This window comes from Rattus rattus, chromosome 8 (assembly GCF_011064425.1).
Source record: "Rattus rattus isolate New Zealand chromosome 8, Rrattus_CSIRO_v1, whole genome shotgun sequence".
NCBI lineage: Eukaryota > Metazoa > Chordata > Mammalia > Rodentia > Muridae > Rattus > Rattus rattus.
Window position 1 is genome coordinate 37,215,478 of NC_046161.1, and position 27,131 is coordinate 37,242,608.

General features: G+C 49.3%; 1 protein-coding gene across 1 annotated transcript in view; it reads right to left on the reverse strand.

Moving 5' to 3' along the window:
* The window catches only part of Grik4 (glutamate ionotropic receptor kainate type subunit 4), a 431,073-nt gene that overhangs the window by 109,338 nt on the left and 294,604 nt on the right, over positions 1 to 27,131 (reverse strand). The window contains exon 9 of the mRNA XM_032911594.1: positions 8,329 to 8,490. Within this exon, the coding sequence (XP_032767485.1) occupies positions 8,329 to 8,490 (162 nt within the window). The remainder of the gene's footprint in view (positions 1 to 8,328; positions 8,491 to 27,131) is intronic.

Genomic DNA, 27,131 nt, shown 5'->3' on the forward strand with positions numbered 1-27,131 from the left:
TTCTGTCTCTGTCTCTGTCTCTCTCTCTGACTCTATCTCCCTGTCTCTCTGCTCCTTCCCTTCCTTCTCTGTCTCTCTCTCTGTCTCTCTTTCTCTCTCTCTGTCTCTGTCTCTGTCTGTCTCTGTCTCTCCTCTCTCTCTCTGTCTCTCTCTCTGTCTCTGTCTCTCTCTCTGTCTCTGTCTCTCTCTCTCTCTCTCTCTCAGAAATAGCAACTTCCATTGCTGCCAGGAATGAATCCACAGGATGGGAGGTAAGGTTGCTAATCTCAGGAGGAGGGAAAGAACTTGGCCACTCTTCTCAAACTTGCCCCCCCTCTACCAGGCTCAGGCATAGGACACTTCTCCCAGAAGTCACCCATGAAACTGTTCCTTCCTGCATGTTCCTGAAGCCACACTGTAGCCATACCATTCCATGTGGAGTATACGTATGAAATACGCTGATAAGTTTAAAGTCTAAAATTTAGTGAGATTCCATTCCTATGACAGATGACAGGTGGGTACAAAGGTAGGAGCGGGGGACACTAATCAGGGGAACGGTCAAGAGGTGGGGTGATCTGGAACTATGAAAGTCTCTGGGGGGTCTGAATAGAGCGCTGTCTAGTTGGGCAACAGAGAAAGTGTTTTATGGAAGAAGACCATTGGAACTCAGAGCCAAAGGATCTGAATAGGCATTGGACAGGGCGGTGGCGAGGAGGCAGGCAGCTCAGAGGATGTGACCACAGGAGCAAAGGCTAGGAGATGAAATTGAGGACCATGCCTGGAGGTGCTGGAGGGAAGAAGAACTCAGCATACGGGTAAGGTCCATGCCAGGTGGACCTCAAGTGTACAACAGTCTCAGCCGGGATAGAGATCTCTAAGGAGACACTTGAGCCTCTCTCTTTGGCTATCAGAGAATTGGAACAATGGCCTCTAAGAGAAACTGGAATTTTCTCTAAGAATCTCATGCTGGGAGAAGAAAGATGAAGCCTGGTGTCAGCCAGCAAAGGAACATGTCTCCCAGGAAGAGATTTCACAGTGTGACAACTTGTCCGATCGCCTCTTGAGTGAGAGCGGATCCTGGACAGAGGAGATGGGCGGGACCACACCCTGACCAGGACTGCTTAGTTATACACACCTCTGTCTACTTAAACCTAAACCTCGGGTCAGGACCCCTGGATGAACTCACCGGCAGGTTACTGGCCTCCTTTGTTTCTCTTCCTAGTGTGGTCACATTCGGTACATTTTTCTCTTTCTTTCATTTTTACTTGTCTGTTTAATTGGTCAATGGAGGGTGGGTGGCAGGAATTAGCGCATTAGAGCTGCCAGAGCCTAGGCTGTGACCCTCCAACTTTGGAAACAAAGGAGTGAGGTCAGCGTAGCCGTGTTTATGTTTTTATCTTTCCTACTAAGCAGCTTCCTTAAGACAAGAGAATGCAGGACCTTGGTGTCTATATGCCATTGGCATAAGACCTGGCATGTGGCTGGCCCCAAAGAGATATCTCTAATTAATAGTTTTCAGTTTTATTTTATGTGGAAGGGGGTTTTGACTGCATATATGTCTGTGGATGTTGTGTATGCAATGGCCAAGAAGTCCAGAAGAGGTTTTCAGAGCCCCTGGAACTGGAATTACATATTCTGAGTCACCATGCGGGTGTTAGGAACCAAATCTCAGTCCCCTAAAAGAGCAGCCAGGTGTTTTTAACCTCCAGGCCAGCGCCCTATCCCCCAGGAGATAGCTTGATTTGGATTAAGTCTTGACTGACATCTGCCTAATGAGTAAAGTCAATGTTTGCAGTCTTTGTGGCGGGAAAGGCCAAGGGGGCTGGGTGGCTAGAGAGAGTAGGAACGCAGCTGACTTGTCTCTAGGGATTGTGCCATCCAGGCAGAGCTGTGACTACACAAAGCCTGTACAAGAACTCAAGTCCTGTTCAGTGTGGTCAGCACAGTTCACAGGGCTGAGAAAAGCCCAGGAAGGCAGGAAGAAATCCCTGAGGGAATAATGCTGAGGTGTTAGGAGGCTAGGGTGCCAGGGGGCCTAGTCCCTCCACAGTTGTACGATGTCTGGCCCTGGCAACCAGCTCTCTCCCTGTTGCTCATCAGAAGACAGCTTTGGGAGGAACTGGAGGAGCGCGTTCTGTGTGTGGTGGGTTTCTTAACCCTGCGTTCTTTTTGGTCAGGCTCCACGGCACTGCCCCTCCACGGTTGGAGGGAGGGAGACCACAGCCCTCCAGTCAGAGGTCACACAGCATGAGATGGCAAGGGGCAGAGGGAAGAACTTGGGAGCCTAGCTCTGCTCTGGTCCCTCCTTTGGATGTTGAGTGTCCCCAGACACCTCACTGAGCCTCAGCAGGGACAGCTCTAATCCACAAAAGAGGCAGCATCTGGTCTCACAGATCTCAAAGGTCATCAGGTACAGGGGTGAGCATTTCTGCAGGTGGGGCCTCGCAACCTCACATTCAGGAAATTGGCAGTGTTCAGGGGGCAAGTGCGAGGGAACAGGAGGAATGGGAGGCCACAAGGCCAGAAAGCAGACTGGACAGATCTACTTGGCCACACCAAGACCTCTGGTCTCTAGTAGGCATGGAGTGTGCCAGGATCTTACAGGCACCAAGTGTGCTGACGCTGGGGAGTCTTTCTAAACTGTGTCAGGGAGGGGCAGCCCACAATGAAGTTCTCCTGCTTTACAAAGGCACTTAACCAATATGGCCCTTCTTCTGTCCCCTCACTCTTTTCCTCCTTCTCCACCCCTCCCTTCCACCTTCCCTCCCTCTCTCCCTTCCACTCATTGCTGCTTCTTTCTACTTCTATCCAGACCTTGCTAGAGGTAGCATATCCTATCTATGTATGTTAGCATCTCCTCAGTCTATACAGAAAGACCCAGAGAAGCCATTGAGTCCTCACCACCTCCACCATGTCTCCCGTCTTCCCAATTCCATCAACTTCCTCTGTGTACCTTGGCCTTGGATCTACCTGTGACCGGACGTCTTGGTAGACAAGGGTATCCAAACCCCAGTGCCCGGTTCCAATAAAAGAGCGGAAAGTATGCTGCCCTGCAGACCTGGACGAGTGACCTCTGCTCCCTCTACTGAACCACTGCTTCCCGCTCTCCTCTACCCACCGCCCTGTCCTCTCACCTCGCTCCATCTTCAAGGAGGCTCACTGCACAGCACCTACTGAGCTCCCACAAGCCCACAGCTGTCCTTTCCCCTGCACCTCCTCCCCCCGCCCCCACTGTAGTTTCCAGGAGCACATGTATCTTTCTTGCTAATGGCCGCTTGCTGAAAGGATGTGTGGAAATGGTGGATGTTGCAGAGGCCCTCTGCAACTCAGACCAGCTTCTGCCTGCGTGTAGATTGTTGTGATGAGCTTACTGCTCGAAGCTTCTAGATCTTTCAGACCAGCTATGTATGTGGCACAGTAAACCAATTCTGACCCACCTTCTAGCTTGCTTTATAGTTCACCTCCCTATTCTGAGGCCCTCCAAACCACAGGGCTTCGGCTGCAAGGGACTCTATAGATCCATTGCTCCAACTCTTGTGTCCAGTGAAGAAATGAGACTCAAGGAGCTCTTCCCGATGGACATGCAATCAGTGCACGCAGGGCCAGGGCTAGCCTCAGCTCACTTTGTTTCATTGTCTTTGTCCTCCCCAATTTATTCTTTTGTAAAGATTCATTTATTCAATTGAAGGAGAGGAGTGTGTTTGTGAGTGCAAGCGACCACAGAGAACCGGGCGGTTGTGAGCCTACATGTGGGTGCTAGGAACTGAACTCTGGTCCGTTGCAAGAACAGATGTGCTTGGAACCTCTGAGACATCTTCCCAGCTCCCCAGATTAATTGTTGTGCCCAGTCTTCCACATAACCTGGGGCAATCTCTTAGGATGTGGACACCTCAATAATGGATGGGAAGTCAGAACATTCAGACCAGATCTGAAGGCAAGGAGGTTGAAGGCCGGAGAAAGGGAGACCTAGGGGCAACTCACTCTGATACCTGGTGTCTGGGACACCACCCAGTTCACCTCCTAGCCTCATTGGTTGCTGTCCTTGTGCCAGTTAAGACATGAACCATTAGCCAGTATTGCTCTCTTAGACCCCATTCATCTGCTTCCTCCCATTTTGTTTAGGAGTCCTCCCTCTCTCAGAGTGGTTATCAACATCTGGCCCAGCTGTGCCTGGGACAACTGAGTCACCCATCCCTTGCCAATGTATAACACACAGTAGACCAGATCTGACCGATGAGCCTAGCGCAGGACTGGAGTTGGAGTCTCCTGCTCGGGGCACATCTGTCTCAGAGAAGATACTGTCTTTCTTCTCTCTCTAAATAGTAATGTTTCTAGAAGTAATGCCTGGATCCACTGCAGTTGGCTTAGCTCTAGGGTGAGCATGGAGGTGACACCAAAAGTGACTGATTAGAGAGTGAAAGGGTCTGGGCTCCCACCTACCTTCCCCTCAAATGTTGCTGTGCTGTGTGACTCCACACTGCATTTTAATTGGGTTCCTGCTACTAGCAACTACTAGTTAGTGTAGAGGACGGGGGGGTCTCCCTTTTCTCAAAGTAGTGTTGCCCAGGGTCCCCAAAAGGTCCCTTCTTTTTCTGGAAGCTGTGCATTGGTTTCTGGGGTACCATGTATGACTTCAGAGGAAGCCAGCCACACAGCCACACCTTCATCTCCCTTTCTGCCGTATGACTCCTGCACTCTCACTGGGGTTAAGTTTACTTGACTGATGTTCTCTCTCTCTCTCTCTCTCTCTCTCTCTCTCTCTCTCTCTCTCTCTCTCTGATCTACATTTACATCTACATGCATATATATATATGTGTGTGTGTGTGTGTGTTACACAAATACACAAGCATATGTGTTCAGATGTATGTGTCTACATGTATATGCACAAGTGTATGTGTTCTTTCTCTGTGTATTACACAAGTGTATTGTGCACATGTCTGTGCACAAGTGTATGTGTAGTGCACAGTGCACCTGTCTTCATAAGCATATCTTCCTTCTGTCCCTCTCTTCCTTCTTTTTTTGAGGCAGGGGGTCGCTCACTGAGCCTGGCACTCACCAATTGGCCAGACTAGCTGTCCATCAAGTTCTAGGACTCCTCTTGCCTCCACCTCCCCAGTAATGGGCTCACTGGTAGGCAGTACCAGCCTAGCTTTGATGTGGGGTAGAAACTCAGGTCCTTTTGCTTGCACAGCAAGCACTTTGCCCAAACATCTATTTCCCTAGCCCCAGCTGGCGTTCTTATTAGTATGTTATACAAATGCTGGGAGGTTATTGTGTGCCTGCTCCCAATGTCCCTTTTCATCTCTAACTCCAGGGCTTTCATGATTGGTTGGATCCTTCTTGTAATTACTATTCAAGCTGGGGACATTGGGGCAGGGACCAAGTGGATGGAAAGTTGTCAGGGTTCCTATCTCATCTTTACCTACATACAGCCTTCGGAGAGTGACACAGGTCAAGTGTCCTCAAGGGCACTGCACTTCCTGGGTCTTCTCTGAAGCTGAGCCTGGACTAATTTAAGTTAATCCCCTGTACCCTGGAGCACACTGTATCCCAGGACAGTCCCCTTGGGTCCTTCATCCATCACCAGATGCCCCTCTTCTATAGGCTCCTGGCCACCTACCTAGGGCCCTCACCCCATCATCCTTCCTCCTGAGAACTTATTTCCTCTCCTCACTCCTCCAACTACTCTGCCAGAGTTGTCAATCTCTTTCCTTCTAATTCCTTTGTCCAGATCGAGCTGCCAGGGAGGAAGACTGCCGTTTCTGCTGCCCATCAGTGCCCTTTTGGTTCTCTATTCCAGGCCATCTCTTCAATCACCTAACAGCCTTCTTCCCCTGTTATCTATTAGTGACTAATTCTGTCCTGGAAAGCATTTGAGCCACAGTCAGTTAAAAGTGGCTTCTGTCACAAAAGGCTTTGTCCCTGTCTCTACTTCTGGGTCCACTTGGGAAGGGAAGGCAGACATTTCTGCTGTTCCCTCTCCTTTCTTTCTACTTCTTTCTCCTCCCAGGACCGATCCGTTCATCCTTCTGAGGCCCCTGCTGCCCGTCTGTGTGGGTGAGTGCCTGCCTCTTGGTTTTGTCTCTGCTTAGGCTGTCCCTGTCTCTTCTAAATATTAAATCCCCCAACAGGCCCAATCCTCATTTAAAATCCTCTCTTCTTTCTTGGCAGCAACAGGCTGTTTGGCAAGGAACCCTCTATTCTCTTGTTTTTATATTTTCATTTGGTTCCTCATTGTTATTTTCTTTTGAGCTGCTTTGCAAATTGTTTCAGGGAATGAAAGACTCTGTATAAATTAAGATGAATCAATTCTGACTGAGGGAGTTGTGGCTGGGTTCCCTTCTCCTCCTCAGATGAAAACAAGAATATCTTCTAGACACACGCCTGTAACCCTCATCATCCCCAAAGTGCAAGGACTGCATTCCCCAGATCTTCCTAGATGACCGCTTGTTGACGAACCTTTATAAGCTTAAATTCCCCCCCCCCCCAATAATACCAGGGCAGGGACCATTAAGATCTCATGGACTAGTTCTTACAATCTGGATTGTATTCAATGAAATAAACACTTAATTACAAACATCTGCTTTAGCCTAAATTCTAATTACTTAATCTGGCCATCTGTAATTTTAATGATTTCCCACGATTTTTGTTCTTTGCAGCATGATTAATGGGAATGGCATATGAAACGAGTGGGCGTGTGTGTCCCTTCCCAACACCCCCTCTGCGCTGCCTTTGTCTCCAGCAGGAAGCGCATCTGCGGCACACCAGTGGCCACCTGGAAGCTTCTCGGCCAGGGTAGGCATACTGAGCTTTCTCTCAGGTATCTTTAGCCCAGACCCTCCTTTGAAAGCCTACAAACTAAACTCCTCACTTGGGGGTTCCCACCTGGGATTGGGGAGGGGTGGGGAAGTAGGAAGCGTCTCTTACAGGTCAAAAGAAAAAACAAAAGAGGAGTCAAAAATTCAATGCTATGTAGGAACGAGAGAAAAACAGGACGTTAAAGAGAGAAAGGAAAAAAAGAGACTAGAGAGAAAATGGAAAAGAAGATGAAGAAAAGGTGGTCTGAGAAGAGGAAGGGACGAGGCATACCACAGAGGCAGGAGACTGTATAGCATTTCCAAAACTCAGCAAAGAAGACAGCCCATTCCACTGTTTCCTAGAAGCTGCTCCCTCACCTCCTGGCTTGCTGCCCTGAGGAGCTGGGCTGTTTGTGGTGAGAATTTCTTGGCCTCCAGAGAGGCAGGAAGAGGCAGCCCTTGAAAAGGTAAGCTGCAGAAGTGAGAAGGCTTAGAGGGATATGCAGCTATTGTCGCTGCTGCCAGCTTCCTTCCTGGCTCTCGAGGTGACTGGTTTAACACCTTCCTTTCTCTCAGAGGCCATTGCAGAGAGAAGATGGCTGCAAAGTTCCCTAGAGGGAGAGGCAGATCTAGGTTTCTGACCTGGCTGTGTTAATACAAGGATCTTAGAGATCCTCACCGGTTACCCCGCTCTCCTGGGCCTGTTTTCTCATTGTCAGAGAGGGATGACCATCTTTGAGCTGTTACTGGGAGGTTGTGAAGAAGGAAAAAGGCCACGGTGGGTAATATTGTGGGATATGCTGCAGTGCTTAGGCAGGAGTAAACCTGGGTAAGAACAGGGAACCTTCATGCCAGCAAGAAAGCCAAAGGGACTAGAAGGGGACTGTAGGAGGAAGAGGACCTATGACATGACGTGGAGACTGACCTAAGTCTAAGGCTCAGCTTGATTGCACTCCAGCAGAACACTGTCTGCCCCCCAGATCCCTTCCAACCTTCTGGGGCCAGAAGACCCTGCAGCTTGGTTAGGAAGGTGACACAGGGAAAACCTGCCATGGTTGTAGTTGGCTTCCATACGGCTAGAGGGTTTCAGGTCAAGAGTGAGACAGAGCACGCTCCTACTCTGGGAACCAGGCCTTTCTCCCCATCCATGTCTTGTACATAAAGCATGAATGACAAGTCTCATAGCACTTAATAACAGGATGCTCTGAGGGGCAGCTGTTTAGCCTGCTGTATCATTGTGTAAATATCACAGAGCTCACTCACACAAACTAAGATGAGCACAAAGTGGAATCCCTGTTGGTCATGTGGTCCTTGGTTGACCAAATCATTTGGGATTTAGCTCTTGACCGGGTCCGCCTTCCACTTTCTAAAAGGCCTCTTCTCTGACCTCTGAAGACCTCTCTGCATCTGTGAGCCTCCAGGATTGTACTCCCAGATGTAGACGGGCTCACACCCCCCTGCCATGATGCGTCTTGGATCTGCCTCGCTGTGTGGAGTATGAGACTGACCACAGAGCGTGTTGGGGCCCAAGGGCACCTAAGAGGACACTTACCGCAGGGCCGGTGAAGGGCACGTGGTCACAGTTCTCCTGCCAGGATTGGTTGAGGCTCTGGGAGAACTCTTGGAAGAAAGCATGGGATTGGTTGAAAATGGAAAATCCTAAGATGTTGACTCTATCATCCACAAGGCTGTCCATTCTCTGGAGGGAGAACTCCTGGGAAGATGGGGGCAATTAGAAAGAGAGAACACGGTTAGGATGGCGGGAAAGAGGAAAGAACACGATGGAGCACACCGGGGTGCCGTGAGCCAGCACTGAACACAGATACACCCCACTGGATGCTCCGTATACCGAATAGCAAAGAGTGCTCTGGGATCTGCAGTGCTGGGTTCAGGGAGGAAGGAGAATTCAGTAGATTAGCTCATAAGCAGGGTAAGCACAGGATGCATTGGGTGAAGGGAGAAACATGGACTATGTGTGGCTGGGGGAGGGAAGACTGCGTCCTTGGCAGGTCATCTAGGAGCCCGGCCTGAAGGATGTGCAGACATTTTTTTGTACAGAGAATGTGGAGAGACAAGGGTTATTCCCTCCAGAAATCATCATGCAATGACACTGAGGGGAGAAAGGATGTGGCCATTCACTGGACTGCTCACTGCGCTTTGATGAAGGCATGAGCTCCTCATAGTATGGTTCTACCATCAAAACCACTCCAGAGATCTCTCTCAAAATGGACCACCACCACCATACCACCTGAGTCTGAGTGTGCCTGTAGCTGAGTCCAGGGCTTTGGATAGAATAATCACTAGATTCTTACATCTCAGGAACACCAAAGTTCCAGAAGCAATGAATGACTACCCAGGATACATGAAGACTGGGGAGGGTAGAGGGCTCTGATGTGGTCAGAGCCCCAGGGCCTGAGTGTGAGGGAGTGACTGTGGAGCCAGGATTTTGTTGTGTAAGTGGCTGTTAGCAGAGGAGGGTCGGAATCAAGTTTGCTTTCTAAACGTGTCAGCCACAAGGTGTGCAGGCAAGGTTGTGACTTTGTAATCATTGTGGTTTCGTTCATTTCATAAATATGCAAGCATCTCTCACAAGCTAGACACTGTTCTAGGCAGAGAGGGCATGCACAGGGGATGTCCTTGGGGCTTTACAGAAGCCAAGTGCATTATTATTTTGGACAGCTATGGGTGTGGGAGCAGGGGTTACTGCAGTCAGAGAACTGGGGTCTCTAAAAGTTCAAGGGTCATCCAGTCATCCATGCAGTGATGGTTAACGATGGCTGTCAACTCAACAGGATCTCCAGTCACCTAAGAAACATGTGTCTGGGTGTCTCTGTGGGGAATTACTTTATATTAGCCTCTGTCCATGCTTGGGGAGGCTGTCTTGATTAGGTTAATTGGTGTAGGAAGATACACACTAAAAGCAGTGGCTCTGGACTGCATAAGAAGGCAAAAGACAGCTGAGCATTAGCGTTCACTGCTCTCAGCTTCTTGATTATGGATGCAGTGTGATCAGCCTCCTGGAGCTCGTGCCTCCACTGCTTACGTCTCAGTTATGATGGACCTTCAACCATGAGCCCAAATGAAACCTGTCTCTTATAATTTTATCTATATTTTATCCCGACAATGAGCAAGGTGACCAAGACCGATGGTCTTTACCCCATCACCACATCATCTTTACCCTGGACTTCCTTTGGCCCCATATGAGCAAACCACGCAAAAGCGTGTAGCTTAGTCAGCTCCCCGCTCCATTCCTGCAAAACTACCTTCAGAGGAGGTCAGGCCATCTTCTCAGACTGAAGAGCTACACCCATCACATGCTCATTCTGAATGCTTTATACACATGGGCACACAGCATTTACAGACAACTAGAAATGACCTATCAGTCACTCGGCATGATGGGACAGATGGTGGGTGCCTTTAGGCTTACACCCTAGCCAGGTGGACACACTGCTTTCCTTTAGGTGGTCTCCTTTTCTAATGACTTTGCTCTCCTAGCCCCGGGTACTCTCCCTTGGATCTTGGCCCCACCTACAGCCACCACCAGGACCTCGGGCTGCAGGCCTGAGCTCACCCGCCCAGATCCCAGCCTCGTCAGCTTTATTTTGTACACTGGAGTTACAGAGACTTCTTGGGGGGACTTGGATGAGTATGGAGAATATTTTGGATTCTGCCACTTTCCCCGTTAGGGGATCACAGGCGTGCCAGAGAATGCATTGATTCATAAGCTGGTGTTGGTTACGTCCTGTCTCTCTAACAGGGCAGCTGTCCGGCCACGGTGGGCTAACAGCAGGCATGAGGGGACAGATGGCTAATGAGAAGAAATGTACTTGGCAAGGATGACATGACCGAGGCACAGGGCCAGGCTGTTGTTGGGAAACCAAGGAGCTTTGCTGGCAGGGATGGTGAAGGCTAGGAATATTCTCTTGTGCTGGCTTCATTATCAATGTGGGCAGACAGAGAGCCCTCCGTGCCCATCCACATGTACAGCCTGAGAGATGAAGGCACTGATATCTTGTATGTCCATATTCACAATGGCAGTACAGAGTAGACAATAGCTTCCGGGTCAAATCCAGCTTCCTCACCATATGTGACCTTGAGCAAGGTCTTTAGCTTTTCTGGCCTTTACAGACACACTGTAGAGTAAGAGGGATGCTATTGGAAATCTTCTGTGAGAGCATGGCCCATCTAACCAACAAGTAAGGTTCACGTGGTTCATGTGGTGAGCATAGGGCCTGAATGGATCTGTAGTACGTCCTCTGTGTATATGCTATGCCTGCTGGCTTGGTGTTCTTGTGGGGCTCCTGACAGTGGGAATGGGTGTATCTCTGACTCTTTAATCTGCTCTTAGGACTATTTCCCTCCCATAAGCCCAGAGTCAATATGAGGGCTTATTATATCTTGTTTTGTTCTGTTGGCTGTCATCTCTTAGAGGCCTGCTCGTTTTTCTGGAGAGGGGAGGATTTGAGGAATTGGGAGATGTGGGGGGAGAGGAAACTGTGGTCAGGAGGTATTGTATGAGCAAAGTATGTATTTTCAATAAAAAATTTTTTAAAAAAATCTCCTATGTTATTCCAAGGAACAATCAAGGTGCCAGGGAGATGGCGCTGTCGGTAAAAGGCACTTGACACAAAGCCCAAGAGCCAGAGTTTGAATCCCTGGGCCCATGTGGTAGGAGAGAACCAACTCAAACCAGGTTGTTCTCTGGCCCTTTGTAGAAGCACTGTGGCATCACAAGGCCTGATGTATGGTTACCCATCCACCTCTCCATCCCCACCCACACCATGATTCAATAAATGTGTGAAGAAAAGAAGACGCAAGCCAGGTATAAAGCAAGGCCCAGCAGCAGCACCCGGCAAATGAGAAGGACTCAGAGGATAGTAGTTACTGAAACATGCCCGTGGGATCTAAGCAGCATCTGACCTTCCCCTTCCTTAGTTCTACTTGGAAGCAGGAGAATGGAAGTGCCTCCTCCTTCAGTCCATTCTGGGCAGAGTAAGAATGAAAGGGTTAATTGCACTCTGAGGCAGTGCCCCCCAGAAGCCAGCCAGTCTGTCTTCTTTCAATTCCTACCTTAGAATCCCCTGACTACATTCTATTTCCTAGTTTCAAAGGCCTCTTAAGATAAAACGATTTCAGGGGCTTCCTTGGTGACTCATGCTCTATAGAATGACTCGTGGAAGGACTCGCAGAAGGACAAGAAAGAGGTGGCAGGCCCTTTTACTGCAATTTCCCAGACACGCCAGGATTTTACTCTGCCAGCATCTGTTCGACTGTGTGTGCGTGTGTGCGTGTGTGTGTGTGTGTGTGTGTGTGTGTGTGTGTGTGCGTGTGCATGTGCCTGTGCCTGTGTCTGTGTCTGTGAACTTAGAATCTCCCACTACTTCTAAAGTAAACTTTCTGAGAGAGTTCAGGAAACCGGTGACAGCTACCCATTTTCATACAATGAAAACCTTCTAAGACAGCATTTCCCGAAGTCTCTTCCTGCAGACATTAGCTTCCCTAGGAAGGTGGACAGGAATTTCACTAAAACAGGGTTGCATGCTCAGATAATGTTAAAAAAAACCAGTCACTTATTCTTTCTGTCTTCAAGCTTCACAGCACGGCCCTGCACGCTGAAGGCTGAAAGAACTCCCGCAGTGGAGCTGGCTTAATTTTCTTTAATCTCAGATTTTTCAAATGCATTGACTACGGAATGTATATTTTCCCCCTTCAAATCTGTGTGTCACAGTCCCATTCTGCAGGACACGATTTGGGTCCTGCTCCCTTCAACACATTCAGAGAAACATTATAAACCCCAAATCAGGTGGGGGAGACGCCAGGCCAAGACAGATATTCCATTAGATTTACAAAATTCAGGTTTGGAAGGGAAGAGGTTTTGTCTGATTTTTGTTCCCATCTCCAGCTTTAACTGTGAATGCACACATGGCCCATTCGAGTTCCTGTAACCTTCCTGTCTCCCCTACCCTCTGCCCAGCCTGACTGACCTTTTCATACTATGACAGACAACCTAGGGGTCATTCCTGGGAGGGAATAGGTTTTCGTAGGGGATTCAGACAGAACTAGAGTATTTGAATCTCCATGTAAGGGCAAATGGCCAATGGTGAAACCAGGTCAGGAAGTGGAGACCAAGACACAGTCTTCCATTACTCCTGATGAGCATGGCTGTGTGATGGTCCTTTGCACAATGTGAACCCTCTCTAAAGGGCTGTTTGACCGCACAGAGCAACAGTAAACAACCGTCACTGTGAACCTCACTCCCTGCACCTGGATGACCGTCTGCTTCCTAGAATCTGATTGGCTAATGGTGGTGGAAGGACCATGGATCGAAGGCATCTCAGTACCTTACTGCAACCACCGAGAATGATCTTATACCCAGGAAAGGTGTCAGGATACGAGCACAGGTTGTGCCAGTCCAATCGCACAACTTTGTGTGTGCACATGTGTGCATGTGTGTGTGCGTGGGTGTGTGCAGGTGTGTGCATGTGTGTATGCACATGTGTGCATGTGTGTGTGCATGTGTATGTTTGTTTATTTTATGGTATATAAAATCCAAATAGCTAGAGTTGAAGGTGAGGTCAGAGCCAGGGAGTATTTCAATAGCATGGAAGACTGCCCCATGCGTAGGAACTGTGTGGAATGGTCGCCATAGGTGTTAGAGCTCAATCCAGCTTTCTATTTCTTTAGAAGAGGTGACATTTCCCACATCCTGGTTTAACATAGGAATCCATTCAGGAACCTCCCTGGCCAGTTCATCCATGCGGGCCAGGAAGTAGGGGCACTGAGTGGGAGACAGGGCCAAGGGAAGGCAAGATGTTTAAAGGAAAAGAGGAAACTGAGGTTACCACCAATCTCCTCCTCCTCCTCTTCCTCTTCTTCCTCCTCGTCCTCCTCCTCTTCTTCTGCCCCCTCTTCCTCCTCCTCTCCTTTCTTCTGCAAGAAGCCATTCTAAGCTAATTTTCAAATGAGAAAGGTTCACTAGCCACACATCTAACCCTGTCTAGGATCCAAATACCAAGAAACACAGTTTGGGTACCAGGGTGTCCAGGACAGAGGGTGGAAAACAAATCTGTCCTTGTGGGCAGCTTCTGTCCAGGGCAAGGGGGAGGGGAAGACGTCCTCTCTGAGACCTCTGTGCCAGTGCTAACCATCCTAGTCTGTTAGTCAACCCAGGCACAGGCCAAGTTGTGTCAACTGCAACTGCGAGTGTAAGCGCTCTTAATGACCCATTGATTCTGCCTGTGTCTGATTCAAGGAAAGAAAGCAAGAAGCCACGCCAAGACCGTCTCCCGGCCCAAGCAATCCTCCCCGTTTACATTCCTAGGGCAAACATGCATCCTGATCTCTGGTACCTACGCTTGAGACTGAAGCTGTAGCCTCAGCTCCCTCTACGCCCAGTTCATTGCTGAGTCTGTCAAATCCGACTCCCAAATCTCTCTGGGATTTATCCCTTCCTTTCCACCCCTACGTCCACCCCCGTGTGGGCCCTCATCCTTTTGTGAGGGCAGCCTATTTAATGCAGATCTTGCAGCTGATATTGAGAGACAAAGTTACCGTATTGTGCAACTCCATGTTTGTCCTGAAGACAGTGCAAATAGGATCTATTGTGTGCCATGTGACAATCTCATTGAGAAACAAAATCAGGTGTTAGACAGAACAGACAGGTTTGGAGTTTAATGCTCATTTGAACAGATCCTAGCTAGGTGGTCCGTGGTAGGCCTCTGCAATGTCAATTCCTTTACCTATAATAGACAGAGCATCCACCTTATAGAAGGGCGCCCAGCACAGAGGAACCCCCAGACATGTGGGTTCCCCTGTTTCTAAGCACAGTCTCTGTGCTTTTAACAAAGAGGGATGAAGCAGCCTTTTTCTCCCCTCTTTCTGGCTACCATGAGCTACCTCTGGTCCCTTCCCAATAGAAAATATCTGGCCGAGGGCTTTCCCACACCTGTTCCCTTCTACATCCCTCTGTAGGAAGCTACTCTGAGCTCCTTGTCAAATAAGAAAGGCTCAGCTAAGTTGTCGTAACATGTTAATTGTTTGCTGAGGTCATTTGTATCCAGCTAGGAAGACTGGGGTTCAAATTCTGAGCTTTGTGAACCCTGAATAACATCATCAAAGTCAGTGACTATAGTACTAACTGCTACAATCTACTGGCCAGACAGAACTAAGCATGTCTCACCCATGATCTCTATCCTTAGAGCAAGCCTGTGGTGTGGGGGTTCATCTTGATTATTTCATGGCATCAGAATGGAGACCCTGAGCCTCAAAGTGGCTGTCCCAGGAACACATGGCTGGGAAAGAGAGTTGTGAGTTCAAACCCAGGTTCTGTTGACCTCAAAACCCAGGTCTCTGTGTTGGTGTACAATGCACTCATCATAAAGTCAGAGAAGTACTGCGATTTCATTGGAACCGTGCTATAAAATAAATAACCAAGGAAACCAAGTCAAAGCTAATCTCAGAGCACACAGGTAGCACGGTCTGAGGAGGGGCTGTGAGGCATTGGCTGAGTGTCTTCGTGAGGGGGAATTTCTTACAAGGAAGCCTGGGGCTTTGTCTTAGCTCCAGATTGAGCACCTGGATGGCAATGGCTCCCAGGAATTTGGGGAAACTGTAACGGTTCCTCCTCTGTGTGGCATGAGGAGCCCACTGAATTAAGAGCAACGCTAGATGTCCATCAGGGGAGGGAGAATTAGGAGTGGACGCAAGCGAATTGGAGACATTTGTGGCAAGGATGGGTTGGAGCAAGATGTGTCTGGCTCAGCCTCACGTGTCTTGGCCAGCTTCTGCAGGGAGCTAGTCAGAAGCTACTGCTAGCCCTAGGAAAGCCTCTCTTTGGGGGTCTCTACTTTGGAGTCATTTATCACATGCGTCCATGTATTACTGACAGGCAGTAAGGAAGACAGTATGACTTCATGAAGCCTATAGTGTCTGCCTGCTGCAAAGGTGGCCTCTCAGCTTTTGCATAAGATAGCACACTCCCCTTGACCCTTAAACCTTGCTGGATCTTTTAAATTTTATTTTATTGAGACAGGGTCCCACTATGCAGCTCTGGCAGTTCTAGAATTCACTGTGTAGACCAGGCTGACCTTGAATTTACAGAGATTCACCACCTGCTTCTGCCTCCTGGGTAGTGGAATTGCACCGTCACCACACTTGGCTTGATTTATCTTCACATTTATTTAGTGTGTGTGTGTGTGTGTGTGTGTGTGTGTGTGTGTTACACATGTGTCACGGTATGCATGTGAAGTTGGAAGACAACTTACAGGAATCAGTTCACTCCTACTACCATATGGGTTCCAGGGATCAAAATCATGGCCGGCTTGATGGCAAGTGCCTTAATTTATACATTGACCCAGCTCATTGGCTTGTGCAACTCTCTTAATGCCAGGGCCACAGGCAACCCATAAGGTGATTATCTCAGTACCTCTAGAATCACTGGAATCCTTCCCACTTTAGCCACCTGGATCCAGCTGGGTTGTGACTGTCCCTTCATTCCAGAACAGGTGAGGTTTCTCAATGGTCTGTGGAACTCAACCCCCCCTCTCAGCAGGATTTTCCGCTGCTCTCACAAACCTTGGCCTTTGGTTCCCACTGCTCCACATTCAGCCTCAGCCCCTAAGCAGCCTGGGAGAGGAGGTCACAGACTTATATCATTTCAACTACCGGAATTTCCTAAACACCCATCTATTCTTGAGTGTGTTCATACCTGCTTCCACTGGTGTGGTTCTACGTGGCTGACAAGGTCCTTTCCTAGGTCACTTTGGTCTCCCCCCACCACACTAGCTCAGGGGCACGGAGTTCCACACCTCCCCACTTAGAGAAAGAGTAAGTCAAGTGCCCAGAGGTAAGTGTTTCCCCCAAAGACAGAAATGGGAGGAAAGCCTGCTGCATACAAGGTCGATTCTACTTCTTTCCCCCTGCACACTCAGCACGAGGCAAGGCCACCAGGACATGCAGTCACACACATCTCCTCCCTGAGGTAGTTAATGACTGACAACTTAAAATGCTGCCACCCCAGGAGTCCGAGAACACCAAAGACTCCAATTTCCTAACCTGTTATTACGATGCGGGGAGAATGGAAGGATGAGATGGCATCACCCCTCGACTTGAACCCAGTATCCTCCCACCCCACTTGGCTCCTCTCCCTTGCTGCCCTATCTGTGAATGTCACCATTACCCACCAATCTTTCAAGCTAGAATTTGGAAGTCGCCCTCCACTTCCTCCATTCTCCCACCAGCCTCCCAGCAGCTCCCCTCTGCCAGCCTGTGTGCACTCATTAGCTTCTACCTGAGAACGTTTTCTTCCCCTTTGTCCCCGCCTTGGCTCTGTTCTCTGCCCTCCATCTCTACCGACCATGGTGACCTCACTTCCGGTCCTCACCATCTCGTGCCTACCTTTCCTCTGGTCTTGTCATTCACCAACTTCCTTTGCTTTGCTAGTGCTGGAGGGATGTTTGTGGAATATAAATTTTATAGTGACCGTTCAACACCACCACCTGCCCAAGTTGCATACAAGACACAGTTAGACCCACAAATCTTTGCACAATTCACGCCCACCTTCTATGCAGCCCCCACCCTGACCTCCATCAAATGCTGTTTGGAACAGGGCCACTTGAGTATGCCATGACGATACCTCTATTGTCTTATTAGAGCTTTTTATTATACAAGTCTGTAAACAGCTGCCACCCCCACGCCAGGTTGCTGCTGAAGCACATGTAGTGATCTACGTCCACTCGGTGTATCACGCATGAAAGAAGTCAGCCCCGGTGGCTGACTAGATTTCAGAAGGGAATGCCGCCATCTCACATGGGCAATCGTGGCCTTGGTACTTCCCCAAACTCTTCTTTATAGCCATATTTATTCACTTTTCTTCAGGACCTGACACATGGAAGAAGCCAGGTCCTCGACCTCTCTTTCACAAACCCCACCTTACCCTCTCTCAGCAAAGCCCTACCTATAGCTTGCAGAAGTTTGGCGTCTCTTGGGAACCTTAGCATCCCCTCTCTCCTTCCCCTCCTTCTTTCCCTCCCTCCAGAGGCCACCTAACTGTGGTACCCGTCAGTCTATTTATCTGCATCAAAGCCTGTGCTCTCTGCAGACTGGAAGATTGCTTTTTGTATAATAGGTCTTTGAAGACAGTGGCAGCTGGGAGGCTAATTCATACCTGTCAGTAAGTCCTATTTAATGGAAGATTTGGCCCCAAACCTCCCAGCTCCCAGCTCTCCTGGATTCTTCTCCCTGCATGTTTCCTATTCATTTACTCCCGTGACCTGAGCAGGCATATCTATTCTTCCCAGGAACCTTGTCCCTTTTCGGCTTTGCTCTCCCGGTGTGACCCTGCAAACAGGACTTCACGGGCAGAGTCCATTCTGTGTGGCTCATTGCTCTGTCCCCAGCTCTGTACCCCATGCCTGTGCTCAGCAAGTGTTCAGGGTACGCTCATTAAATGAATTAATGTTCTCCCGGAAACACACCCTTGGAGCGTAACCGCCTGTACAAAGGCGTCCATCATTTGCTCCCATGAAGAGGAAGACAGAGGCCAGGTGGAAAGCCCGCCTTCCTGCTCGGCAGCAGCTGGGACTGTCTTGGTTCTGTGTTGAGAATACTGTTCTGTCTTCGGGTGCTAAACAAGTCGTTGTTAACTATGTCGTTAACTGTACAGATTAACCTTTCGCGTGTGAAACTGACGTGAAAAATGGTGGCCATCTTGCGTTCCCGCCTATGAGCTAAGGAGAGTTTCTGCTTTCATGAAGACTTGCTTCATATATCAGTCTGTGCATCTGAGGTCCTCTGCACTCAGGACTGTTAGTGAGACCTCTTACCCTCCTATCAGAAGGCTAGTATCTCCTTCCCAGGTCTCAGTGCATAACTCCATGCATTCAGGTATATAGGTATACAGACACACGCCTAAGGCACCTCCCTTCTCACCTTGGGCACAGTTGTCTGGGAAGATGAGTGACGCTGTCAATCAGTGCTCTCTGCCCCTTTGTTTGCTCTGCTTGCCCCACCCTTGCAGCAGATTCCACATGAGGTGGGCAGCTTGCTGACCATGATGTGTTCTAGGCCATTAGGTTCTCAGATGTGTTTCAACAGCAGACAGAAGCATACACAACCAGGTGGCCCAGAGTTGGGGGAGGAATGGGAAGCAACACAAGAGGAAGCCAAGGGGCAAGTTATAAAGGGACTACAGGAGTGGTGGTCAGGGGTTTGGGCTTTACTCTAGGGTAATGGTGAACCTCCAGAGGATCTTTAATACTGGTAAGGTTGGGAACCGTTTGGGAAGATTTTAACTTTCGTTCAAGATACAAGTCAGGCTTTGGGATTTACAAGAGGTGTCACAAGGTGAAGTTTCTGACAGGATGACAGGTGCCCTGTTACCCCAAGGCTGTGCATGCAAACTGCCAGCACCACAGAAGCAGCAGGATGCCTGCAATGGTGATTAATTGAGCTGCAGATGCCTTTGACACTGAGTGGAGGATGGAGAAGCTGGATTGCTTAATAATAACAGTACTTGCCACTCCTAATGGTGCTTGTAATACAATAGCACTTAGAATGTAATAATAATAATAATATGATTTGCCATGGTGTGTTTTCATCTCATTCTCCTTGCTCTGCCCAAACAGACATTAATCCCAAACATTCCTCTCAGCAGGACCAAAATTCCTCAGGGCAGAAAGCACCCCTAGTAGCTACAGAAGTCTCAGAAGGCCTCCATTGCTCTCTTAATCTTCTCTGTCTTCCCTCAAGAACCCCACTTACACGATATCATCTGAGGCGCAGGAAATGCCCTGCCCAAAGTCAGGTGCTACCTGCTACATGCGGACTGATTGCCCGCCACAAGTGTCTCTAGTGACACTTCCTGGTTCCCTTGCTACCTCTTGCCTTGTCTAGTGCCCCCCCCCCCAGTGGTAATGGAAAAAGTACATGAGTCAGCTAATTTACAGTTAGGTCACACTGTAGGTAGAGTCTAAATGACACTTGGCACTCCCCACCTTCCTGCATGCACAAGAGTGTCTCTCTCTCTCTCTCTCTCTCTCTCTCTCTCTCTCTCTCTCTCTCTCTCTCTCTCTCTCTCACACACACACACACACACACACACACACACACACACACACACCATCCCTACAACTGGGACTATGGTGCACTCTGCTTCTGTAACTAGTTTATACCGTGTGGTAAACTTTATCCAACTTACCCACAAGTGCTTTGAAAACAGTTGGATGCAAGACAGAAAGTCAAAGAGATCTAATAGTTAAGGAGCAGGGGACTGGGCGAGAGTGACGTCTCCTGCTCGTGAGATGGAGCAGGCTGGACAAAGGCTGGAGATGGAGATGGACAAAGGCTGGAGACCTGCTCCAGATGTTCACTGCTCACTCAAGCCAAGCGTCAGAAGGAAACAGAGAAGTCAGCCCTCTAGCCACAAGAAAGTGAATTTAGCAGTGACAGGCATGGGTTGGAAGAGGCTTCTGGGCTGCATGTGACAGCACAACCTGCGAAGACCTTGATCGTAGCAGCCTGAGCAGAGGCCCATTGTGCTAAGTCAAACTGATGACCTACACAGGCAGCTAATGTTGTGATAATTTGTTGTATGGCGATAGGAAACTGACACTGTGCACCGATGTCATACACAGAGTGAGAAGGACAAGAGGCTGGCAGGGAGAGAAACGGCAAATCCTCTCACACACCATGTGGCCAGAAGACAGACAGGATTCGACCTTCTCTGAGCCTCACTTTCCTGCTTTATAGAACCACAACTCTACCTTGCAGGGTCACTGTTGATGCTTAAAGATCTTGAATAGAGGGCCTGGGGAGATAGCTCTGCCAGGAAAGTGCTTGCCATGTCAGCAGGAAGACCTGAGTCCAATACTTGGGACCCACACTAAAACCCTGGGCAAGGTGACAGGCCGTCATAATCATGTTGCTGGGAAAGGGGAGATAGGAGGGTCCCTGGAGTTTGATGGCCAGCAGACCTTACTTGGTGAGTTCCAGGCCAGGGAAATCATCTCAGAAAACAAGGTGGGTGATGCCTATGGAACACCTCAAAGGATGATCTCTAGTGTCTGTGCTCATACATGTGTTCACCCCTTTACATGTAAAAATCAAGTGCTTAGAGTGACATCTAGCACACCACTAGACCCAGACCCAGAGACAAGTATTGCTACTGCTCCAGCTTGTGAAAATGGTAGACATTTATTAACGCGCCTTCTTGAGGGTAGACATCTTGACATTGTTAGCTCAACAGTAGAGGTGGTGAAGTGATGCTCCCTGAATCAGTAGGACTTCTGAATGTTTAAGATCTCTGTAACAGGAGTCAATGCCATCTCCCTCTCTCCCTCAGCCTTATCAGATAGACGGCCTGGGCAGCCAGAGGGGACATTTCCGTTATGTTTCCAGAGATACTAAGCCGGAGACATCCCCAGAGCCTGCTTCTTACTTCAGTTTGATTTATTTCCTACGAGCAGCCTGGTGCACCCCATCACAAGCTTATGTGGGCTCAGGAGAAACTCAGAAGTGTGTACCAGAGTTGAAAGCAAGGACGGGCATGAGGTCTAACTTTTATTCGATAAATGAAACACACGAACTTCTAACTCAGATCTGGAGCCCCAAGGGGAGTGATCTTTGCTCTCGCCCTGTTTGTCCAACATCAACAAAGGTGTTTGCCTGATAATTGGTTCCTCTGAACCAACACAGTGCTTCTCTGCCTTCCCCCTGAGCCACAGTACCTTACAGAAGGCTACCCAAGGCCCTCCTCGTGTGTTCTCAAACATCCCTGCTCCATCCGGAGAGAGCCCTCCTGACTCCTGCAGACACACCCGCCTCGCCCTGGTAACCAGATGGTCAGTGTGGCGCCCCCGTGAGGCCACAAGGTAGACACCTCCTTCCACATCAGCTCTGAGGAGGATGAGGGCATAACTGGCTCATATCCGTTCTCGATGGTTCTGTAGACCTGGGGCTTGTGCTGCCTTTTCTTTGGGGTAACTGGCCTCATGCCTCATTCTCCCTTCCCCTGACATTCATGGACTGCCCCCAATTCTCACCACGAGGAGAAAACATATAGAGAGACCAAGCAGAGTATCTCAGGTACAGCAGGTTTTAGCCTGCCATGCAGCTCGGGACAACTGATTATCTTCAGTCATCGAGGGACGGGTCCTACCTCAGAGGTGTTCATCTCTCCTCCCGGGAAGACCTGTGGGCAGCCATAAGGAAGCCGTTCCTTCATTCAAATGCCCCTCCCCATAGCATGTGGCGCTGTAGACAGGTGTGCCCACCAACGACTTCTGCTGCCAAAGGTTTCCATAGCTGCCTGGCAGTGTCACTCCTACTTCTTCATGTCTCGGGGTTAGCAGTTCCCATGGTCAGGGCCAAGGGCTAGAGTTCTCCCCTCAGACATTTCTGAGCAGCTGGCAGCCTGCCTGGAAGGAAGCAGGAGCAGGGCTGCACCCGCTTCGAGACCAGTCAAACCCCAACCCATCCTCTGTGTGTGGCCTGGGGCAGCTCACGATTTTGATCTCTGTGTAGGACGGTTGTACTCATCCCTCTGAATGAGGAGAATTGTTTCACTGTTGTCTGTGGTTTCGACTGTTGGGGCATCCTTTAATGATAAACCACCATTGAGTGAAAGGTGGTGATTTAAGTCCTCTGGGGGACTCAAGCCTTTCCTATTCCCCCAGCCCTGTGAAAGAGTATGCATTCTCCAAGAAATTTAAAGGACAGCGACCAAAACACAAGACATCAGCTAATGCCCTTGGAACCTCCTTCTGACTTTCCCTACCACTGCTCTTTACAAACGCACCCACACTCTCTAACAGTGATTCAGAGCACACTTGCAAGGAGGAGTCTCCTCACGGAACACCATGTTGGAGTCACAGCTCCTCCTGAAGAGGCTGTTAGGCTGTGTGGGCCCAGCAGACATCTGTCACTGGGGCACCTGCCACCTCTCAGGCATGGGGGTGGGGGTGGGGGTGGGGGGTGTCGGAGACGTTCAGAGCTCAGACAGACTCACGGAGCGCTTTCACTTCATTATTTTCCCCCTGAGCTGATATAAATCCGCATTTATTCACCAAAGCATACTGGAATATGCAGAATGTCTCTCCTAAAGGGCTCGATAAAGCTGAAATATGTGTGGACTCTTAATAATTCTACAATAAACTACACTTTAGAATCAATTGCTCTGGCACCCAGAAAGTTGTCCGACTGATGGATTGTAGTTCTGGCTGGCTGGTTGGCGAGTGTGTGTGTGTGTGTGTGTGTGAGAGAGAGAGAGAGAGAGAGAGAGAGAGAGAGAGAGAGAGAGAGAGAGAGTGTGTGTGTGTGTGCATGTCTTGTACTCTTTCAATGAAAGTGTGAACAATCTGCAAAAAAAGAATCAGACATAGTAGAAACTATAGTTCTAACTAGGTGAGCCCAATTTTGACAATTTTTTTTTCTGATGAGAGCTCTGGAGTTGAGGAAAACCAGAGGCAGTCATCAGGAAAATGAGGTCTCCAGGTGAAAATAGTCAATGGGGAAGAAAGGGTTGGGGACGGGGAGAAGACAAGATTCACCAGCCATCAACTGAGGATTAGAAGCCTCCTCACCGCTCCTCATGAAGCACCATTATTTTACCTTGCCAAAGAGTCTGTGATGATTAATCGGGATTGTCAGTTTGATGGGATTAGAATCATGTAGGAGACAAGCCCTGGGGCGTGCCTGTGAGGGTGTTTTCGGGGAACTGAGGTGAGAAGATCCACTCTAAATGGGGACCGCACACTCCCCTGCACCCAGCTCTGGGCTTTATAAAAACGGGAAACTGAGCGTTCAAGCTCAGGTCCCTTTGCTTCCTGATCGTAAGTGTAATGTGGCCAACCCTTCATGCTCCTCTGTCCCCGCCCACCATGCCTTCCTGCCCTGGTAAGCTCTATCTTGACAGACTTCACCCAAATCGACCCTTCCCTTCCTTAAGTTACTTTTGTCAGGCATTTTGTCATAGCAACGAGAAAAGTAACGAATACGGGGTCCAATAGGTAAACCAGCTGCCACATGAACATCTAACTGAGATATGCGACAGGCAGCCCACAGAGTAGAAGTCACACTCCCGCTGATCTGAGGCCCTGCCTGCTTCTATGACTCAAAACACTGCTTTCACTGCTGTTGTCAGCATGGGGGAAAGGATTCCTCTAAAAGAGGATCTGAAGGACGGATTTGTTCTGAAGACCCTTGGGCTCTCGCTTTGCAAGTCAGGTGCCAGGTTTAGGCCTCAAGAAGCCACATGACCTCAGGTCCCCAGGGTACAGCGATGGCCCCCGATCAATCATGGCTAGCCTTGAATTCCATTTTCCTTCTGCCACGACCATTCTCAGCTCTAACCTGACCTCAGGGTTTGACATCTCCCACCCTCTGCGGAATTCCAAACTCCGCCTGCTTCTTGGATCCTGAATAAAACCACCTTGCCAGGCCCTCATACCCTTTAGTCCAAATCTATTCCGGCTGGAATGAGAGGAAGGGCACGGAAGACTCAGCAGTTCCCCGTGACTGTGTGGGCTACATATGTGCAGAGGTATCCTAGGGATAGCGAAGGACTCCCAGGCTGGACTGCAGCCAACCAACCCCCTGGGCTCCTTTTAGCTGGAGAGCTTTTGTGGGAATGAACTGAATTCATTTTGGATGTAAGGAGATGAGCTATCGCCCTTAGCCAGAACTCCCATGCCCAGAACTCTACAAGTCGAAGAAACAATCCATTCACCCACCCGGTAAACATTGGCTGGGCATCTATTCTGCTCCTGTCAGCCACTAGGGTTACAGAGGTGGAGAAGACAGACTTGGCCTGGGCTTTATGAAGCCTGGGCAGGGCTAACTGTGAGCGTGGCTGGCGAGATGGCTCAATGGGTAAGAGCACTTACTGTGTGCGAACCTGAGTTTCAATAGGCGTGCACGCGTAAGCTGAGCGCGAACACTAGGCCTGAACCTTGGTGTTTAGATGTTGAGATTGGTAGATCCTGGGAGCTGGCTGGCCAGCTAGCCTAGGTGAAATGGAAGCTCCAGGCTCTGTGAGGGAGACCGAGAGCAGCAGACCAAGAAATCTGCTGTCTTCCTCTGGCATGCATGTGTGAACGTGAGTGTGTGCCTCCATATATATGGGTGTGCGCATGAGCGTGCCACACACATACAACTGTGAAAGTGACAATGCACTCAACCTGGTGCTGTGTCAGGATGACTTCAGTGGAAGAGTGACATTTAAGTAACACCTGGAAGATGGACAGGGCTGGCTCGCCACAGGCAGGAGCAGAAGACTGGGATAAAGGCATTCACCCTTTCTCCAGAAATTAATTGCCTTTTCTCTCTGTGTCTGCCCCAGTTCCCCTTCCTGTAATAATTTTAGCAATTTCAATTACTTATGGCTAATCTTGCTGATAAGCCTTTGGAAAATAAATACAAACTCAAGACTGCTTGGCAGTAAAAGGAAGCGAGGGGAAGAAGGCCAGCTGCGCATACCTTTTCTGCTCACACAGGGAGCGCCTGGGACGGGGAAGGGTGATTACTGCAGAGCTTCCTGGGACCTGGCTATAATTGGGACAGAAAAGACCTAAACAGTCACTGCTTCTGTGGGCCACGTGGGGGCCTCCATTCAGTGTGTCGTTCTCCCTGATTTCCAGAAAACAGTTCTATTCCCCAGGACATCATGAATTGGGTTGCTCCCAACCAACGCACAGAGAAGCAAGTCCAAGGCTTAGAAAGACCCTCAGAGATTGCCTCGTGTAAAACCATAATAAACAGACAGAGAACTAAGCTCAGCAAGGAGGAATGGCTTGTGTAGACAACGGAATGACTAAGTGGGGCGGTTAAGAGCTAACTGCCTGGCTTTATGATCTGACTCCACTACAAGCAAGAGACCAAGGTATTATTGGCTTCGGCTCTTGTAAATGGGAAGGAAATAGCTGTTTCTGCTGGAGCTGATGTGGGGCTTACATGAGAAAACAACCACAGCGTAGTGTTTACAGGGCCCTGCACAGAGAAGTCATTCAATAAACACCAAGTACAGCCATCGCTGTCACCCAGAATCAGTGGCAGGATTAGCTGCTGGTGTCCCAGTGACTTCACTGCCACTTCGGTGCCTTGACTCCTCCTCCTGCCATAACTATTCCTCCTTAGCTTCTCTCTAGATTCCTCCAGGGAACAAGTCTGGGGAGCTACTGCTTTTACATGCACCCCACAGTGGCAGCAGCAGGGATAGGGTGGCGGTGGCTGTGGCGATGACAGAGATCCAGGCTGCCTGTGAGGCTAGAGGATGCCCAGGCTCCCGGTGCTCAGGTTTTCCCGCTTTTCATTGGCATCCTGTGAGACCTTTGACTCTACCCCCAGATCTCTGCAATTCTCCCCACCAAGGCGGAAGCCCCCTCCTATGGCACAGCGCCCCCCTGAGCTCTCTGCCAGTAGATTAGGGTGGTCTTATCTTTCCTATTAGGAAGTGATTACAGCTCTTGCTGGGTTCATTAGCAGCTGGAGAACCCCTCTAGATTTATTAGCTCAAACCTAGCTTTCTCCTTCACTTCCTCTTTTCAAACCCATCAGCCACAACACCGGATAGGGCTTTGCCCAGAGCCTTAATTCTTCATGTCCTGTATCCAACCTGCATGTGCCTTGTGAAACAAATGTTCCTCCAACCACAGACAGGCAGTCTGGAGAGTAGAGACTCCATTCCATTCCACTCAGCAGCCAAACGAAGTATATTTTGTGTGCGCTCCACCCAGGCAGGCACACTCTAAGCCCCCCCAGCAATCTTGGTTACTGGGGAGCTGACAGGTGCGAATACCTACTCTTAGGATTAATTCTCATTTAGACAGACAAGCCAGGGTTCTGATGTCAATTTCTCTTGCAGCATACACAAAAGGGAAGTACAGTAGCAATTAGTAATTCAGTAATGTGGCAGGGAATTTTTTGCTGACTACCAAACCTATTTCCCCTTCTGCCTAGGCACACAACTAAACTACATTTCCCAGACACCTTTGCAGCGACGTGCAGTCATGTAATGAGATCTAGCCAATGGAACTGTAAGAAGTGATCTGCAGTGCTTCAAGGCTTGACTCATAAATTGCTCTGTGTGTGAGCCTCCGTGTTTTCCCCACCCCTGGGCTTTAGGAGACATACTTATAAGCTAGAAGATGCCTGAGACCCTAAGCGACCTTATTTGAGGCTATTTCTATCAGGGCTAGCCTTGTTGGACTTCCGGTAAGAAATGTACAGTCTGCCTTCTATATCTGTGGGTTCCGCACCATGGATCCATCCAACAGATGACTGAAAATAGGGGACATGAGCTCTGTGCTGAGCAAGCTCAGATACTTTCCTTCTCACCGTTCCCTAAATGGTACCAAATAATAA